At 38.8% G+C, this 18,944-nt stretch overlaps 1 protein-coding gene and 1 long non-coding RNA gene across 2 annotated transcripts; both read right to left on the reverse strand.

Moving 5' to 3' along the window:
• Positions 1-562: 562 nt before the first annotated feature.
• Positions 563-3,905, reverse strand: LOC103939867 (cytochrome b5-like). Its single transcript, XM_048573230.1, has 3 exons — positions 3,749-3,905; positions 1,737-1,803; positions 563-950 (listed from the first exon to the last, which is right to left on the reverse strand). The coding sequence occupies exons 1-3, from the start codon at positions 3,833-3,835 to the stop codon at positions 700-702; spliced, it is 405 nt and encodes a 134-aa protein (XP_048429187.1). The 5' UTR covers positions 3,836-3,905; the 3' UTR covers positions 563-699.
• A 13,581-nt stretch (positions 3,906-17,486) lies between these two features.
• Positions 17,487-18,688, reverse strand: LOC108866662. The gene is made up of 2 exons (XR_007254082.1): positions 18,391-18,688; positions 17,487-18,206 (listed from the first exon to the last, which is right to left on the reverse strand). It is a non-coding gene; the product is annotated as an uncharacterized LOC108866662 (long non-coding RNA).
• Between the last annotated feature and the right edge of the window lie 256 nt (positions 18,689-18,944).

Consider the following 18,944-nt stretch of genomic DNA (forward strand, 5'->3'; position numbering starts at 1 on the left):
TATTTTTTGACCCACACCGCCCCGCTAATTTTGCGAACCCGCCCCTCCTCATCCCACCCCATTTTGTTTTAAGAATTTTTGGACCTGCCCCATAACCGTCCCGAACCACATGAACCCGCCCCAATCCACGAATTCAGGCCCGTTCGCCCACTCTGACCCCTACTTGTATAAAACATAAACTTCATAAATCGAGTCGATAATCTTTGTTTTGATACTGTATGGTGTTTTAAGTCGAACAGATTTTGGCCTCGTCCAACGACAATACCTGTGCTTGATTCAACAACTGTCATCTGTCATCTCTGAGTTATGATATCTTCTCAGTTTTCAGCACACGGTTATTGGCGTTCAACTAGATATTTGATTCAATCCACTTGCCCACACGACAAGTTCAATGGTCTTTCTTGTTTCCAAACTTCAGTAACCATCTTGCTTCACAAGTCAAAAGGAAAAGAATCTCGGCATGCCGGACTCCCAAGAAGAAAATAAAAAACAAAGCGGTGAAAAACATCTGCATAGGATTAAGTTACTTCAGTCCGGGAGGCGGGAGGCGGGAGGCGGGAGCTGATAAGACAAGCACACAATACCAGTAAAATATCATCCGATCCGATGCAAGATTGCCCACACCAAGTGAGTAGTATTCACTACTCGTCACAATAATATACGACTAACAATTCTGTCACAATAACATAATCTAGAACCTTATGATGACTTGGTGTAAAGGCGGACGCCAAAAGCCAAACCCAAGATTGCAATGGGAACCAGGAACTGGAGAAGTTTGACGATAAATTCTGAAGTCTTGTCCTGGTTGTAATGAGGCTGCTTCGGCGGAGTGTATGTGGTACTTTTGGGGATAGTAGAGGCATCAATCTCTCCCACGTAGAAGTCCTTCAACATATCTCTGGCATTATCACTGTGACCCACGTCCTCAAAATCATCAGTTGCATCCTTCCCTGGAAAAAATACATAGCAACATCAAGTTCACTTTGTATTCAAAGAAAAGCATGAAGAGACAAGAAACAACATACACATATAATATGAGAATGCACGCTACAAGATTTTTCAATTGGGAAAATCACAAACATTGCAGATCTCTGCAGGTCGTTAATCATGTCGATGATACAGCGAAGTCAACATGATTAACAGAGTTGAGGGACGTATATAGTCATTCCCTACTAAAGTAGAAAAAATGAGGACTTGTTTGTCAACCGTTTGACAAAATATCGATGACTGCAAAATGGATGAAATTCATCCCAATCATTCTCATCTAATCAAACCAGTGAATATTATATGCACAAATATCAGATATATAGTTTATCAGAGCCCTCCTACTGAGGGATCCAGTAAGGCCGACCCTGCAGTGTGGTTTAACAATAAAAAGTCTGTTTTTAAGTCTCCATTCAACTATTTAATTATTTGACCAACACCACAATTCAGCTTTAACTGGAGCACTATGTTGGTCTATTTATTTGATCACAATCAGATGCCTATGTGCGTCCAATGGAGGTTCAAGGATGATAAATAAATAAAAGTTAACAAAAATAGATGGTTCAGTACCTTGAACCACATTGCAACATGGGCAACAGAAGGTGACACCTAAATAAGCTTACTAAAGGCTCAATTGGGTTGGACTCTGTGTGAACGATTAACTCAAATGTTAAATGTAGTTTGTATATTGCTCACTATTTCTTGATAAATTTAAAAATTAATTCTTAAAGAAATTTCATTTAACATCATACCTGTTGCTGACACCAATACATCATCACCACCAGGATGGTCCTCCAAGAACTTGGTCACATCATAAACCTGATCCAAAAACAGAAATTGGCAGTATTTAGATGATATAATTGGGGAAAAAAGCAAGCAGGCTAACTGTCTTATGCTAGAAATAAGACAGCAATACCAAACACCTTGATAGTTAGATACTAGTTTGGTCATTCGGTGTCCTGTGATAGTGGAAAACTATTAAGACTTCAAGCACACCTCTAGTTCCTAGAATGCACCTTTAAACTGAGGAAATTATCAGAAGATATTTTCTTAGATGTGGAAACAAGTAGAATTCTACACTGTTATCAGCTCAATGAGTTAATTTTTTTCTGGACGACAGAAAGTATAATTCTATATGACCGCACAGCAGCTAATTATTTGGCCTTGTTCATCCATCTTCATGCCTACATCTGTCCATAGAAACATTATTCTTCTGCCTATAACAACTATACGCAAAGTCAATTATTCCTTTGCATGTATCTATCTAAGCATCCTTAAACTGGATGTGTCTTAAGAAATCTTTATAACAATTTAAACAAATTAACTTTTACAATACATCACTGTAAAGAAGCTAGTTAAAGTTTTATTTTTTTTTAAATTTGGGAGATTATATCTTGAGGTTATAGCATTTCCACTTTTTACTTGCAAGCTGTCACTTTTGTCGTGGATGTACCTCTAGACACCATATCACTTAAGTGTTATTAGCAAGTAAATCAGCACAACTTCTGCTTAGGCATGAAATGGTTGGATTTGGAGGACACTTCATCTACAATGCCATGATACACGAGTTCTGTACAGTAATTAGTATATTATACCCCATTTCAGCTGTGATGGTCATGACTTGTGGGACAATTCATCCATGTTGGACACCTAATCCGATGGTTTGAAAATCATGGTCATAATTTAACAAAATCAGCTGATCTGATTCAAAAATAAATAAACAAACAAACAAAATCAGCTGGTCTGAAAAATAATAATGTGCTTTTCTTAGTCTGTAATCTTTTTAGCAAGTCCTACACTAGAAGAGAATCGCATCACTAAGCATGCTCTACACATCAAATATAGTGTTTCAAAACATATACTCGTAGATTTGCAGAACAAGAGAAGGAGACATTTGTATCCAAATCCTAAGGCTTAGGAAGAAAATACCAAATAAATTACTAAAGTGACAGTAAAAATATAGATACCACTATTGGAGTAAACTACAAAGAGATAAGAGGAACAAAATAGTCTAAATCAATGAGGAAGAGTTTGATTGGCACTTGGCCTTCTAAAAATTAAGGTAGGCATCAACCCCATGATGTCAATAAAATTTTCAAACCAAAGTACCAAAATTTTTCAAATCAAACCACCAAGAGATAAGAGGAACAAAATAACTTTTATATTTTCTTTAAATCAGCTTGTCCGCATCCAGATTCCTATGGCATACAGCCGTAGTCGAATCAATAGCAAGTTAGCAACCAAATTGCAGATGCAACCATTTAGTAGTCTGCTTTAAAGAACCACATCCATGTGAATTTATATCTAAAGATGGCAGTGGACCTATCAACAAAGCCATAAACATAAACATAAGCTCAACCAATTAGCACCAAAGATTGACATGATCTCAATCAAAGTTTCTTGGTAAGAAATTAACCGAAACGATGTCGAGATTTACTTTACGGGCATGAATTTTGACATGCATAACCACAGATTGTTCTTGAACAAAGTAAAAAACAACAGATTCTTCAGGTGAGTTCCCAAAAATACAAAAACAACATACAAAAACAAAATAAAAATACAAAAAAAAACAAGATCCACGATTTGAACAAGGAACACAATTGTCAATTTTCATCATATGTATGGTTGAATTCGCATGCAAGGATTCAAATTCCCAATCCTTACTGAATCAAAGCCTTCAAAAATAAAGACATAGAATATAATCCAAGAAGCAAGCAAGATGATTGATTTCAAATTATATGTTGAAGAGTGGGAAAGGGAGAACCTTGCCATTGATGATAAGCCAGCAGTCCTTGGGGGTGTTGTGCTCGGAGACTTGAGCCAAAGTGAAAACCTTTCCGCCACTACCCATTTGCCTTTCTTGGTATCTCCGTTGCGTACTGATGGAAGGAGACGATAATGCGTGTATGTGTGTGTGTGTGTGTGAGAGAGAGAGAGAGAGAGAGAGAGAGAGAGAGAACCGGATGGGTTGCTAGGTTATTGAATAGATTTTTGGTAGGTACATGGACAAGGATTGGATGGCATTCGTTGGGTTCGTAGTAAACTGGTGATTTTGGTGAAAAGTTTGATCATTTTTGTTGTTAGTTTCACGTTTTTCTAATTATGTAGTGCGTTTGTTTTGGGGCCGAATTCTAGTTTTATAGAGTTTTTAGGGCCGGCACGGTTTAGTTTGATTCAGTTGCCTTATTGAATCAAACTCATATCAAAGGCAAACTAATGAAAAATATTTTAAAATTTTGAATTTGTTGTAAAATTGATGGATTGATAGTTGAATGAATGCCCACTCAAAAAAAACAAGACTTAGGAATAGTGTTTGATACTTCCAAAAGTATCATCATTGTTTTATGGATGGTTGTAGTTATGGAAGTCGCTCTATAAATAGAGTACTCTGTTTGTTATCAAATACATGCGAAAGAAAGCAAGAGAAATAATATCAGTATCCCTCCTTCTCTTTATTTGTCATCCTTTTGTGTTATAGCTGTTAAAGTCATAGTGTGATATTTTTCACCTGCGTCACTCTTGTCCTTAGAAATGTTATCTCTCTAACTTTTGTCTATTTAACACGTTATCAGCATGACTCTCTAACCTTAAATAGTTCACATCTCCCTTCACCGAAAGAAAAAAAAAATGCTTCCTTTAAGGTTTTTCCTGTTCTTCTTCTTCTTCTTCTGCTTCATCTGCGTGATGCACCCTCGCGATGAACTGCTAGCACCATGCCTCATTCTCGTTCTAAATTTAACAGTTACTTATATCTTTGATTTCTTGTTTGGTGCAGTTCCTAGTTTCTAACCCAGTGTTTATTTATATTAATTTTACTGTAATCAAAGATGGTGCAGTACAATCGCCCATCTTGAACTGCAAATTTAATTTTCACTGCGATCAAAGATGGTGCGGTACAATCGCCCATCATGAGCTGCAGATTTAATTTGAATGCAAATTTTAGGTGTTGCGGTATAAATGTCTAGCTTACTCTGTATATTTAAATCGATTATATCTTGCTTTGCATAATTTTATCGCAATTTTAGGTGGTGCGGTATAATCGCCTACCTTGCCCTGCATATTTAAACTGCTCTCCATATTTAAATTTTCCTGTTGTTCAAGTGGTGCAAAATAATCGTCCATCCTATGCTTGTTTCGATGAGAATGGTGTGGGACAATCGCCCTTCTCATTAATCATGAAAATCTCGAGCCTGAAGTTTCGAGTGCTTATCATTTTTTGGCCTGAAGATCAAAATGAAAAATTTGTAAGAACCAGAAGTTCTAACGCTATATTCCTCTAGGAATACATATTATTGCAAGTTCTTACGCATCTCACTTTTCTTTTAGAAAGAAAAGAACATGGCGAACTTGACAAAGCTTGATTTTGCTGCCCTAGACATTACTGGGAAGAATTAACTTACCTGGGTACTGGATACTAAGATCCATCTGGAAGCAAGGAATCTTAGAGATACCATTAAGGAAGAAAACAGCTCATCCTCTCAAGATCGGGCGAAGGCCATGATCTTTATTCGTCGCCATCTTGATGAAGGACTAAAGAGCAAGTACTTAACAGTTGAAGATACAATCACCAGACAATGGTGATTCTTCCAAGGGCTCGCTATGAATGGACTCACCTAAGGATCCAGGATTTCAAGTCAGTGGCTGAGTACAATTCTGCGTTGTTCAGAATTACCTCTCAGATGAAGCTTTGTGAGGATACCATTACTGAGGAAGATATGCTGGAAAAGGCTTTCAGCACATTTCATGCCTCTAACATGCTCTTGCAACAGCAGTATAGAGCTCAAGGCTTCACTGAATACAACCAACTGATATCTGTGTTCTTGGTAATTGAACAAAACAATGAGCTCTTGATGAAAAATCATCAGTCCCGACCTACTGGATTTGCACCATTCCCAGAAGTGAATGCTTCTTCCTTCGAAGTGAACGCCACATCGTCTGGTGGCGATAATCATAAATGAGGATGTGGCCATAAGCGAGGCCGGTGGAACAGGAAAGGCAAGAATCATGGTGGTCAGTTTCACAACCAGATTCCAAGGTAAAATTCAGGCCCGAGCTTTAAAAATGAAAATTGCCACAAAGTCAAAGCTCGTATGAACAATGCTTCTAGAAACTCTTATAGAGCCTGCCATAGGTGTGGTGGCGATGGGCATTGGGTGCGTACCTGTCGTACCCTAAAACATCTGGTGATCTATATCAAACCTCCCTCAAGGAGAAGGGTATCGAGACTAATTTCCTCGACTAGGCTAGACCAATGGATATACCTGATCCAATGTGCGACTTATCAGAACAGTTGAACACAACCCACCTAGATGTCTTAGACTTCATTGTGGAAAGGAGGAATGAAGTGTATCGGTCCGACTGAATCATTTATATTTGATGTACTTTTATTATTTTGAACTTGTAGTATAAAAACTCGCATTTCAAGTAAAGAAGCATTTGAATTTCTAAGTTGTTTTTAACAGTGATTCCCTTTACTCAGAAAGCATGGATAAAAGCTATGGTTATTCTCAGAACATGAGAAATGGTGGAGATATTTATCTTGCAGATAGCGCAACCACATATACAATACTTCGTGATCGAAAGTCTTTCTCAAGCTTGATGCTTACAAGAGTAAGGGTAACAACAATATCAGGTCAATCAAATGTAATTGAAGGCTCATGGAAAGCCCAGATTATGTTACCAAATGGAACAATATTGTTCATACATAATGCATTGTATGCTACTTGATCTACTCGAAATTTGTTGAGTTTTAAAGACATACGTTTAAATGGATACCATATTGAAACGAAAAGTGCAGAAAATGTGGAGTATCTATACATTACCTCCAATGATACCTAGAAGCGTATATTGGAGAAGTTACATGGTTTGTTGAGTGGATTGTATTATACATTCATAAGGACAATTGAATTTCATGCTGTCATGAACCAGAAGTTCATTGATTCAAAAGATTACATGTTTTGGCATGACCGTTTAGGTCATCTAGGATCCATCATGATGCGTATGATCATTACCAACTCTAATGAACATCCATTATTGAGCAGAGACATTGCTATCTTAAATGATAACCCTTGCAAGGCTTGTTCTCAAGGGAAGTTGGTCATTAGACCATCATAACTAAAGGTTGATGTTGAATCCCCATCATTTTTGCAAAGAATTCAAGGGGATATTTGTGGACCTATTCAACCATCTTGTGGACCATTTCGATATTTTATGGTTTCGGTTGACGCATCTACCCGATGGTCACATGTTTGTCTCTTATCTACTCGGAATGTAGCTTTTACGAGACTTCTTACTCAGATAATCAAGTACCGAGAACAGTTCCCAGATTATCCCATTAAGTCAATTCGACTTGATAACACTGGTGAATTTATGTCTCAAACCTTTAATGATTACTGCATGACATGGGCATTGATGTTGAACACCCTGTTCCTCATGTCCATACTCAAAATGGTTTAGTAGAAGCATTGATCAAGTGGCTTCAGTTACTAGCTCGCACTCTGCTCATGGAAACAAAATTGTCAGTTTCTACATGGGGACATGCCATCTTACATGTTGCATCATTGGTTCGATTAAGACCTATAGGCAACCACCAATACTCTTCAATACAACTCGTGTATGGACATCAGCCAAACATTTCACATTTACGAGTTTTTGGTTGTGTTGTTTATGTGCCTATTGCACCGCTGCAACGCACTAAAATAGGACCTCAGCGTAGACTGGGAATTTATGTGGGTTTTGATTCACCATGTATCATTAGATATTTGGAACCCCTAACAGGTGATATGTTTACAGCTCGTTTTGCTTATTGTCACTTTGATGAGACAGTCTTCCCGTCATTAAGGGGAGAAAAGACCGTTCCAGAAGAACGGCAAGAGCTGACATGGGTTGTACCCACCTTGTCTCATTTTGATCCACGTAGCACTCAATGTGAAAATGAAGTCAAAAGGATCATTCATCTTCAAAGTATTGCCAATTAAATGCTAGATGCATTTAATGATGCTATGAAAGTGACAAAATCACTTATACTAGCTGCAAATGCACTTGCAAGAATTGATGTCCTTGTTGGACAAAATAAAGTGGCAGCGAATGATTCATCTGGTGCACGCCTGAAGTGTGGTAGACCCCCAAGTTCAAAAGATTCAGCCCCTCGAAAGAGAAAGACATGGGCACAGCTGAATCCAAATGAAATCATTTAGAAAGAGAAAATGAATGAAAAATCCGTAATTCATGATTCTGTACTTCTAGAAAAAGAGAATGTCCTTGATGAGACATATGTCCCTAAAGAGACAGTAGTACATGAAAGCAAAGAAATCTCCATAAATTATGCATGTACAAATGAATTGTGGGATCAGAATGAAATAATCATCGATGATATGTTCGTATTCGTAGTAGCCACTGAAATCATATTAAGTGATGATATTGAGCCCTGCTCTGTTGATGAATGCAAACAGAGACAAGATTGGCCTAAGTGGAAAGATGCAATCCAGGCAGAATTAAATTCCTTGGAAAGGCGAAGTGTTTTTGGACCAGTAGTCTAAACTCCGCCGATGTAAATCCCACGGGTTACAAATGGGTATTCACAAGAAAATGCAATGAAAAAAAGGAGATTGCAAGATACAAAGCACGACTCATTGCACAAAGTTTTTCACAAAGACCTAATTGATTATGAGGAGACATATTCTCCTGTAATGGACGCAATTATGTTCCGTTACTTAATAAGTTTAGCAATTTCAGAAAAGCTTGACATACTACTTATGGATATCATCACTGCGTATCTACATGGAGAATTAGATACTGACATATACATGAAGGTCCCAGAAGGACTTAAGTTGCTTGAAACAACTGACAAACCACGAGGTATGCTCTCGATCAAATTAAGACGATCATTGTATGAGCTGAAACAATCTGGACAAATGTGGTATAATCGTCTCAGTGAATATTTGATCAAAGAAGGATATATCAACAGTGTCATTTGCTCTTGTGTGTTGGTCAACCAATCAGCTTACATTGCAAAAATCCTGAAGCGATTTGGCATGGACAAGGCTTATCCACTCAGCACGGCAATGGTCCAAAAGAAGATGATGAAATGGTCCTTGGTCCAGAAGTACCATATCTGAGTGCAATTGGTGCTTTATTATATTTAGCGTAATGTACTAGACCAGATATAGCTTTTTCAGTTAACTTGTTAGTAAGGTATACCTCTGCTCCAACAATTCGTCATTGGAACGAAGTCAAAGATGTTTTGCAATACCTTTGTGGGACAACAAACATGGGTCTCTTCTACTCAGGAAAATCCACAAATGACTAGATCCTTGTTGGATATGCATATGTTGGTTTCCTCTCTGATTCGCATAAAGCCCGATCACAAACTGGATATGTGTTCACTAATGGAGATACAACAATCTCATGGCGTTCAACAAAGCAAACATTAGTTGCTACATTTTCAAATCACTCACAAATACTTCATTTAAATGAAGCAAGTCGTGAATGTTCCTAATTAAGATCAATGATCCATCATATCCGGAATTCATGTGGTCTACCTTTGAAGACAGACAATCCAACTGTCATCCATGAAGATAATGCAGCATATGTTGTCCAAATGAAGGAAGGATTCATTATGGGCGATAAGACCAAACACATATCTCCAAAGTTTTTCAGTGCACATGAGCTTCAAAAGGCTAAAGTTATTGAAGTCAGACAAATCCGTTCTAATGAAAATCTGGCAGACCTATTCACCAAGTCTCTACCAAAGTGCACGTTTCAGAAGTTAGTGCAGAGTATCGGATTACGTCAACTTACCAATCAGCTAAATTTGAAGAATGTGGAATTAGGGGGAGATGAATATCAGGGGGAGCATCCATGATACATGCTTGTTGTACTATTTTTCCTTCGACTAGGATTTTTCCCACTGCGTTTTTGCTATTAAGGTTTTAACGAGGCAACATAAGCATACTTAACACTATATCAACAATCCAGGTAAAGTTGTACTCTTTTTCCTTCACTATGGTTTTTTCCCACTAGGTTTTTCCGAGCAAGGTTTTAACGAGGCAACTGATGTTGATATGTGGGCATCCAAGGGGGAGTGTTGTAAAATTGATGGATTAATGGTTGAATGAATGCCCACTAAAAAAGAACAAGACTTAGGAATAGTGTTTGATACTTTCAAAAGTATCATCATTGTTTTATGGATGGTTATAGTTACCGGAGTCGCTCTATAAATAAAGCACTCCGTTTTTTATCAAATACACTACGAAAGAAAGAAAGAGAAATAATATTAGTATCTATGCCTCTCTTTATCTGCCATCCTTTTGTGTTATAGCTTCTAAAGTCATAGTGTGATATTTTGCACCTGCTTCGTTCCTATCCTTAGAAAGGTTATCTCTCTAACTTTTGTCTATTTATAACAGAATTTTAACTAAAAACCATATAATAACTTTATTTAATGATTAGGACAAAATCTAAATTGGCCCAACCAAAATAATTTATTGGGCTTCCAATTTTACCCCTAATGTTATGTTTTCTCACCCATTTATTTGGTACGTTTCATTTGTATGGAGAGAGAAAAAGTCCATAAACTAAGATTAATTTTTGTAATTTTCTCATTTCCCTAGCCACCATCTGATCTTCTACTCCGTCAAACTCTAAAAATGGTGATGAAAATCCTAAGGATGTGATAAACAGGTGCAAATCTCAATTCAGAAAGAAGCGGAGATGTCATACGACTTGCCGAATCTACCTTCCATTGAAGAAATTGGATAAGCAAATTTTGAATGGTGTGCACTGGGATTTCACTTCTTTATCAAGACCATCGAACACCCAAACAATGAACCTCTTGGCCTAGGTTCTTTCACACCCTTACCATCAAGGGTGGCTAGGTTTGATTTGAGCATTTTGGATTTTTCAAGTTTTATGGATCCAGATACAGGGAACGTAAATGCGATGAACTAAAGAACGACAAAAAATTAAACACAAGAAGTTAATTTGCATAATGAAGAAAGTTGGAGTTCCACATAAAACCAATTAGCAAAATGGGAAATAACTCAACTTACATATAAACTCATGCAAGTTCCCTCCTCCAATCAATGTGGGATTCATTCTTAATACATCCCCTCAGTGTGACGAATTTTCAAACTTAACACTTGGACAACAAAATTTGGGTGAAAAAGAATGGCGTTGTTTTTTAATTTTTTATTTTTGTGAAGAATTCAACAGTTGAGTTGGATGCTTTCTATCCAACATGGATGAATCCAAAGAATCTAAAGAGGGTGTCCACCTTGCAATCAAAGGTGGAGTCTGGGAATTCTTGTTAAGTTGTTTTGATCCAAATAATACCTTCGATGAACGAAATCAGGTCAAGCGACGCCGGAGGTAATACATGGAAAAATAGTTATTTTTTTTAGAGAGTTTTAATGAAAAGGGTTTGAGCTAAGTTTAATTTAATCAAAAACCACCCTATACTATTATTTAACCAAAATGGCTTCATATTTAATCATAAGGACAAAACTAATGTATATCAGGCCTCACAAACATTAAACACACATGGGATGAATCAAAAGCCCAAAACGAAACAATTTTTTCTTCCAGGCCTTGCCCCTAACGGAACGCATTCTATCATTTAATTCTGTTACAAATAAACTTCATTTTATTTACAAGTATGCCACTACCTCATGAATCCATCAAACAAAAATTAATGTGTTTGTTATTCAAATTTCGAGATGAAGGGCACAGGAAAAAAGAGGAAAGGAAGAAATAGAGAAAGCAAAATGGAGGCACCGAAGATGATGGAGCACCAAATCGGAGGAATCCAAAATGACACCCTTTGGTTTGGACTTCACGATGGCAAGAGCGACCTTGTCGGCGCTCGCCCTCTCGAATCAGCTTTGCAATCGGCAAAGTTAACTGGCACGCCCCAACCCGGAATGTCCACTAGGACTCCGAATTGAGTTGTGTTGGCCGACAACTGGAAGGTGATGAAGCCATAAAGTATAGTGATGCGGAAAATGTGAATAAATTTAAACCTAAAAGTACCTAAAGACAAGAGTGCGCTGTGAGCGGAAATTAACCCATTTCACACGCAACGTCAGAGCATAAGTAAAGTACAGTAGTGTGGGTAAGGATCATACCCTCAGAGGTAGTCACCTATACTGAGATTCGCCAAGAATCCTCGTCGATACGAACTTTCAGTAGCTAAAACCTGGAGGGGCGCAAAAACAAGGGTAAGTGGGCCTGAATATAAAGTTTTTAATAAAAACCTTTTGAAAACGTTGTAACCCCTCGCCGTAAAACCCGTATAATTTTCCAGAAAATAATAATACATATGTATATAGAAATCATGCTCGAGATTAGTGAAAACCGAGTATATGCCATGTCAAGTATCTTAACAATAAAATGAGTAAGCTAGGTGAAATAAATCAATGTAAAATGATATGCCAACCGGAGTTACCTAACGTGACTTGTACGGCTAAACCTATATCTCATTAACCAATTCATGCATACGAGTCGGAACCACCTAATGTGGTCTATATGACAGGGATGGGTGTAATTAAGTACGCTTAAGTGCTACAATCACGTGAAGGCTGTGCGAATAATCGCGGGTCACCTACGAGTTAGAACCACCTAATGTGGTCTGTATGACAGGGCTATGCACCAAACTTGGATCCAAGGTGAGCGTGCGATGCAGGAGGTGAACATCATGTGAAGGACTGTGCCCTGGCCACGGACGGGAGCACTAACACCGGGGTGCATGATAATGAGCTCTACATGCCTTTATGTATAACCATAACCAATGCAACCACTAACATCATACAATACTCACCTGAAACTTACCTGGCCTCCGCAGCGTCATACAATAATATGCATATACATACCAATGCAAATAATAAAATGAAATGCAAGCATGACATGGCATTTAAAAGAATACACTCATTTCAAAATAGTTTCTGGGAAAAAAACATATATACGTGTGTGTGTGTGTATATATATATAGAAAACCAAAAACCCACTCACCTGGAGTCCGCGCTACAACTCCCTAGCACAACATCAAGGTGTCACGAACAATTGGCGAATAGAACAATTATCAAATCATGTCTTAGAGTTCTTATCAATAGAACCTACAACTTACATATCCTATTCAAGAAGATCCATAAGTCGGATTCCTGATCCCTAAGTTTCTAATATCCTCAAATATTACGTATTATAACGTGTCAAAGTTTGGTGATGATCCAACGGTCGGATCGTCAATTGTTATAATAATCAAGCGGCTGACCTTAATGGAACTACGCTCAATTGACGGAAATTCATCAATCAGACTTTACCAATGGAATCAGGGTATTCAAGTTTAGCCTAGGAAGGTCAGGGGACATCTCAGCCCACGTGTCGCCACAAGTGGCGATTAACAGCCTCGACTCATCGGAAAATTCAACTATTTCTAAAAATTCTCAAACTTCACAGAAATGAAGATCTCAGTGAACAGAGCAACTTTCATACCTATGACTAAAGCCAATTTGGTCGGGAAATGTCCTAATTTCACGAAAACCCACTGGAAACCCTATAAAGGGTGATTCTTGATTCGGCCTCCAAACTCACTCTAACTCCTCAACAAACCCTGGGCTTCGTTCCTGAACTAAAGAAAAGTCTAATGATGGTGGTGGTTGACAGGATTTTCTTCAAAAATGACGGATCGCCACCACGTAACCCTCAGCGCACCCAACGTCGTTCTTCACCAAATTGGATGAAAACACATCGAATCTTGAGTTTAAAAGGAAGAAGGAGGGTCGTGGAGTTGATTATAAGAGAAGTGTCGGTGTAATTCGTCGAATTTTGGCTAAAATCTCGACGAAAAATGGTGAAGAAGATCGGGTCTAGCATCAGATTAGGAACTAGGTCGTGTGGGATCCGGGTTGGTTGCATCCTCTCTCTTTTCTTTCCCTTTCTTTCCTCCTTCTCTCATTGGCCAGCCTCTTCTCTTCTTCTTTCTGATTGGGTGTCCCGCCCCTCCTTTCTCTCTTTTATATTTCATCTGCACTGCCCAACTTTTCTTTCTTTAAATTTGGACCACACACGTTTCTTTCTTTAAATCTAGACCACACACGTGGCTGTCCAGATTAAGATCCAAAAATCTGGAGCTTTCTTGAACTTTATTAATTTACTAAAATGCCCCCAACTTAAAACGTTAATATCTCATGCGTTATAACTCCAAATTGCGCTCCGTTTCCGTCCATGCGTCCGTAACGATGAGTACTACAAGGATACACCAAGAAAATGAATCTTACATAACTAGACAAGGTGGTCAACAAAAGTCAATGCATTTGCCTCAAATGACATTTTCAAAATTTCACATTTAAAATTTTATAAGGACTGTAACTTTTGGGGACGGGTCGTTACATTAACTCAGGAGCAGATAAATAGGAAAAATCTTGGGGTCCACTTATGGAAGTGCGATTCCACTGAAGATGGATTCCCTTCTCGATTCCAAATGCATGCCGGACCAATTCCTTCTTCAACGTTGGGTTTGGAAGCTATGAATGGAAGATTGGATGATTTTGACTTTAAGGATTACCTAAATGACCCCCCCTCCTCGGGAATTTGAAACCTTCCGGCATGTGGACACATCATGATATGGAAGTTTGCCTTGGGCTTTCAAAAGGTCCAATCTCCCCAAGCTTTATGTGATCATCGTAGACTTCCTTCCTTAAATAAAAGGATTAGTAACCTTGTCAATGTTATTCTTAAAATGTGATTGTCTGTTCGCCTTGTGGTATTGGCTTTCTTCCAACCAATGACAGTCCCTCTATTTGGCACTTCGAAAAAAAAAAAAAAAAAAAGTACCATTGGTTGTCACTGATTGGTACTCTGAGCCTCGAGTCGATCTTCTTCCTTTTTAAATCAAATGATGTTGATGATTGAATTATGATTTACGCATTAATTAATGTACTTATCATTTGGTTTGCAAATTTGGTTTAAAATTTAGTTTTCTTTAGCATTATCCTCTATTAATTAGAAGGGCAAGCATGCATGCATGAACTCCAATTTATAAAAATAGTTATTATTCAGTTTCATAAATAGTCAGTCAATTTAATAATAGTGTAGTAACTATGTCAGTTTCATAAATAGTTAGTCAGTTTAATAAATAGTGTAGTACCCATGTCAGTTTCATAAAGAGTCAGTCAGTTTAATAAATAGTGTAGTACTTGTGTTAGTTTCATAAATAGTGAGTTTAATAAATAGCAGTACATGTGTCAGTTTCATAAATAGTCAGTCAGTTTAATAAATAGTGTAGTACCAGTGTCAGTTTCATAAATAATGAGTTTAATGAATAGTGTAGTACTAGTGTCAATTTCATAAATAGTGAGTTTAATAAATAGTGTAGTACATGTTTCAGTTTCATAAATAGTCAGTTAGTTTAATAAATAGTGTAGTACCTATGTTAGTTAGTGTGACATCCCGTATCGCCCAGGAGAGTGATCCTTAAATGTATATTCCCATCCCTACCTAGCATGAGGCCTTTTGGGAGATCACTGGCTTCGGGTTCTATGGGAACTCCGAAGTTAAGCGAGAAGGGGGCTAGAGCAATCTATGATGGGTGACCCACTGGGAAGTTGCTCGTGAGCTCCCAAAAACAAAACCGTGAGGGAATGGTAAGCCCAAAGCGGACAATATCGTGCTACGGTGGTAAAGTGGGCCTGGGAAGTGATCCGCCTTGGGCAAGGATGTGACAATTGGTATCAGAGCGTAACCCTGGCCATCTATGAGATCCCACATCGCCTAGGGGAGTGATCCTTATATGTATATTCCCATCCCTACCTAGCACGAGGCCTTTTGGGAGCTCACTGGCTTTCAGTTTCGTAGGAACTCCGAAGTTAAGCGAGTAACGCACGAGAGCACTCCTAGGATGGGTGACCCATCGGGAAGTTCTCGTGTGAGTTCCTAGAAACAAAACCGTGAGGGCGTGGTCGGGGCCCAAAGCGGACAATTCGTGCTATGATGGTGGAGCAGGCCCGGGAAGTGGTCCCTCTTGGGTCGGGATGTGACAGTTTGGTATCAGAGCCTAACCCTGGTCGTAGTGTGCCATCGAGGACGTCGGGCCCCTAAGGGGGGTGGATTGTGACATCCCACATCGCCCAGGGGAGTGATCCTTATATGTATATTCTCATCCCTACCTAGCATGAAGCCTTTTGGGAGCTCACTGGCTTTGGGTTTCATAGGGACTCCGAAGTTAAGCGAGTAGCACACGAGAGCACTCTGAGGATGGGTGACCCATTGGGAAGTTCTCGTGTGAGTTTCCAGAAACAAAACCGTAAGGGCGTGGTCGGGGCCCAAAGTAGACAATATTGTGCTACGGTGGTGGAGCGGGCTCGGGAAGTGGTCCCCCCCGGGCTGGGATGTGACCCAGGGGAGTGATCCTTAAATGTATATTCCCATCCCTACCTAGCACGAGGCCTTTTGGGAGCTCACTGGCTTCGGGTTCCATGGGAACTCCAAAGTTAAGCGAGTAGCACGTGAGAGCATCCCCAGAATGGGTGACCCATCGGGAAGTTCTCATGTGAGTTCCCAAAAACAAAACTGTGAGGGCATGGTCGGGGCCCAAATCGGACAATATCGTGCTACGGTGGTGGAACGGGCCCGGGAAGTGGTCCTCCCCTGGCCGGGATGTGACAGTTTGGTATCAGAGCGTAACCCTAGCCATGGTGTGCGGACGAGGACGGTGGGCCCTTAAAGGGGGTGGATTGTGACATCCCACATCGCCCAGGGGAGTGATCCTTAAATGTATATTCCCATCCCTACCTAGCACGAGGCCTTTTGGGAGCTCACTGGCTTCAGGTTCCATGGGAACTCCGAAGTTAAGCGAGTAGCGCGTGAGAGCATTCCCAGGATGGGTGACCCATCGGGAAGTTCTCGTGTGAGTTCCCAAAAACAAAATCGTGAGGGCGTGGTTGGGGCCCAAAACGGACAATATCATGCTACGGTGGTGGAGTGGGCCCGGGAAATGGTCCCCCCCAGGTCGGGATGTGACAGTTAGTCAGTTAGTATAATAAATAGTAGTACCCGTATCATTTTCATAAATAGTGTAATACCCGTGTCAGTTTCATAAATAGTGAGTTAGTCGGTTTAATAAATAGTGTAGTATCCGTGTCAGTTTCATAAATAGTGAGTTTAATAAATAGTGTAGTACCCATGTTAGTTTCATAAATAGTCGGTTTAAGAAATAGTCAGTGTTCAGTTTAACTAGTGATAGTACCCGTGTTTAGTTTTCAAAAATAATAGTATTCAATTTAAGAAATAGTGTAGTATCCGTGTTTAATTTCAGAAATAGTCTATTTAAGAAATAGTGTAGTATCCATGTTTAGTTTCAGAAATAGTACCCGTGTCCAGTTTCAGACATAACCATTTAAGAAAAAATAGTGAGTGGAGAAATAACATTTCAATTATTTTGGTTCAGTATCAAAAATAGTATGTATTATTTTGCCATAGTTCCAAAAATAGTGTGGGTTATTTTACAATAGTTCTAAAATAGTGTGTGTTATTTTGTCCAGAAAGCAATATCAATTTCGGATGCTGAAGCTCTAATTTGTACACATAATTCAACATCTGTGAAAAGAAGAAACCTGTTTGTAGAAGACATTTCTACTTGTTACATAATCGAATGTTGTATATCCGACAAAACCTAAGAACCCCAAGGAGCTGAGAACGGCCATAAACACAAGGTTTAAGGCTTGCATGTTGCCTGTATAGCTTCACTTCTCATGGAGGTCCAATGTACCCCACAAGAGTTGTTCGTCATGTGCCATGGGATGCATTAGATTTTCTTTCCTCGTTGGCAGATACCCTCGGCATCTTATAAGCCTGTTGATTGCTATATCCATTATGGTCATTCCCCTTCCTCTTCGAGCATGTGCTTCTCCTCCACTGCAACATGTATTGTCAGATCAAATTTCATCAAAGTGCCAATCAAGATACACTATTTCACACAGATTTCAATACCAACTTTTTCATCATTTCTCATCAACCAAGCAAAAAAATAAAAAACAACCAAATTTTTTTCGGTTTAGTTTACTAGTGCTAAATCGTTAAAGCACTAACCGCTAGAGGACCATTCAAAGATGAATGGAAGAGATGGAAAATATACAGAACCAAGAAGTCTCCAAAGCATATGTTGAAATCAAAACATGATGGCACCAAGAATTCGACTCCTATAATAGCACCTTGCCTTAATTAGTATGCTACTGCATTTGAAAAGATGGTCTTTGCCAATGAGGCGATCAATTTATATGCAGAATTCAACTTCACCCAAATAAATTTTCATGCCCAATTCATAAATTATACATACAAATATATCAAAAATTGGTTGTTTTGTCGCTCAATAAGCACAACAATTTGAATAAAAAAGTCAAGGACAAAGATTTCTACCTTTGTTTTCTGAGATTTGTGCTCAGATCCTTGCCAATATTAGATGCATTGCACATAAATATCTAAGTCTATAATAACATGAAACAAAGAAAAGAGATGCATAGGGAGAAATAAAATACAAAGTAACAACTTCACACTGAACAATCGAGACGGTAAATTTTTTATCGCAGTTGTTGTCCTTGCTTAGAAGATCTGCAATAGAAGCCAAAATGCATCATTCTAGATGCTAATTACGCTCAATCGAGAGACCAAAAATAGTAGAAAGATCGCAAAGATGAAGAGAGAGAGAGTGAAAACAATTGCTGGCTTTTTTGCCGATGGTGAAAACTCCAGGTCCTTTTCTTATATTTACAAAAGGCAGACAGAGTGAGAAATTTTTGAAAAGGGAATGACAAAATCATACCATTTTGCATGTCAGAGATCCTCTAAGATTTTGATAGAGATGGAGACGGCTGGAAATTAAGGTTGGGGGCCGGATATGTGGTTTTTGCGTAGTGGCAAAGATAGAGATGGAGCTGTGATGCGAGATTAGAAAGAAAAATGGAATGTCTTGA

Source organism: the organism of the source record quoted next, unplaced genomic scaffold (assembly GCF_019419815.1).
Source record: "Pyrus x bretschneideri cultivar Hongxiangsu unplaced genomic scaffold, Pyrus_bretschneideri_v1 Contig65, whole genome shotgun sequence".
Taxonomy (NCBI): domain Eukaryota; kingdom Viridiplantae; phylum Streptophyta; class Magnoliopsida; order Rosales; family Rosaceae; genus Pyrus; species Pyrus x bretschneideri.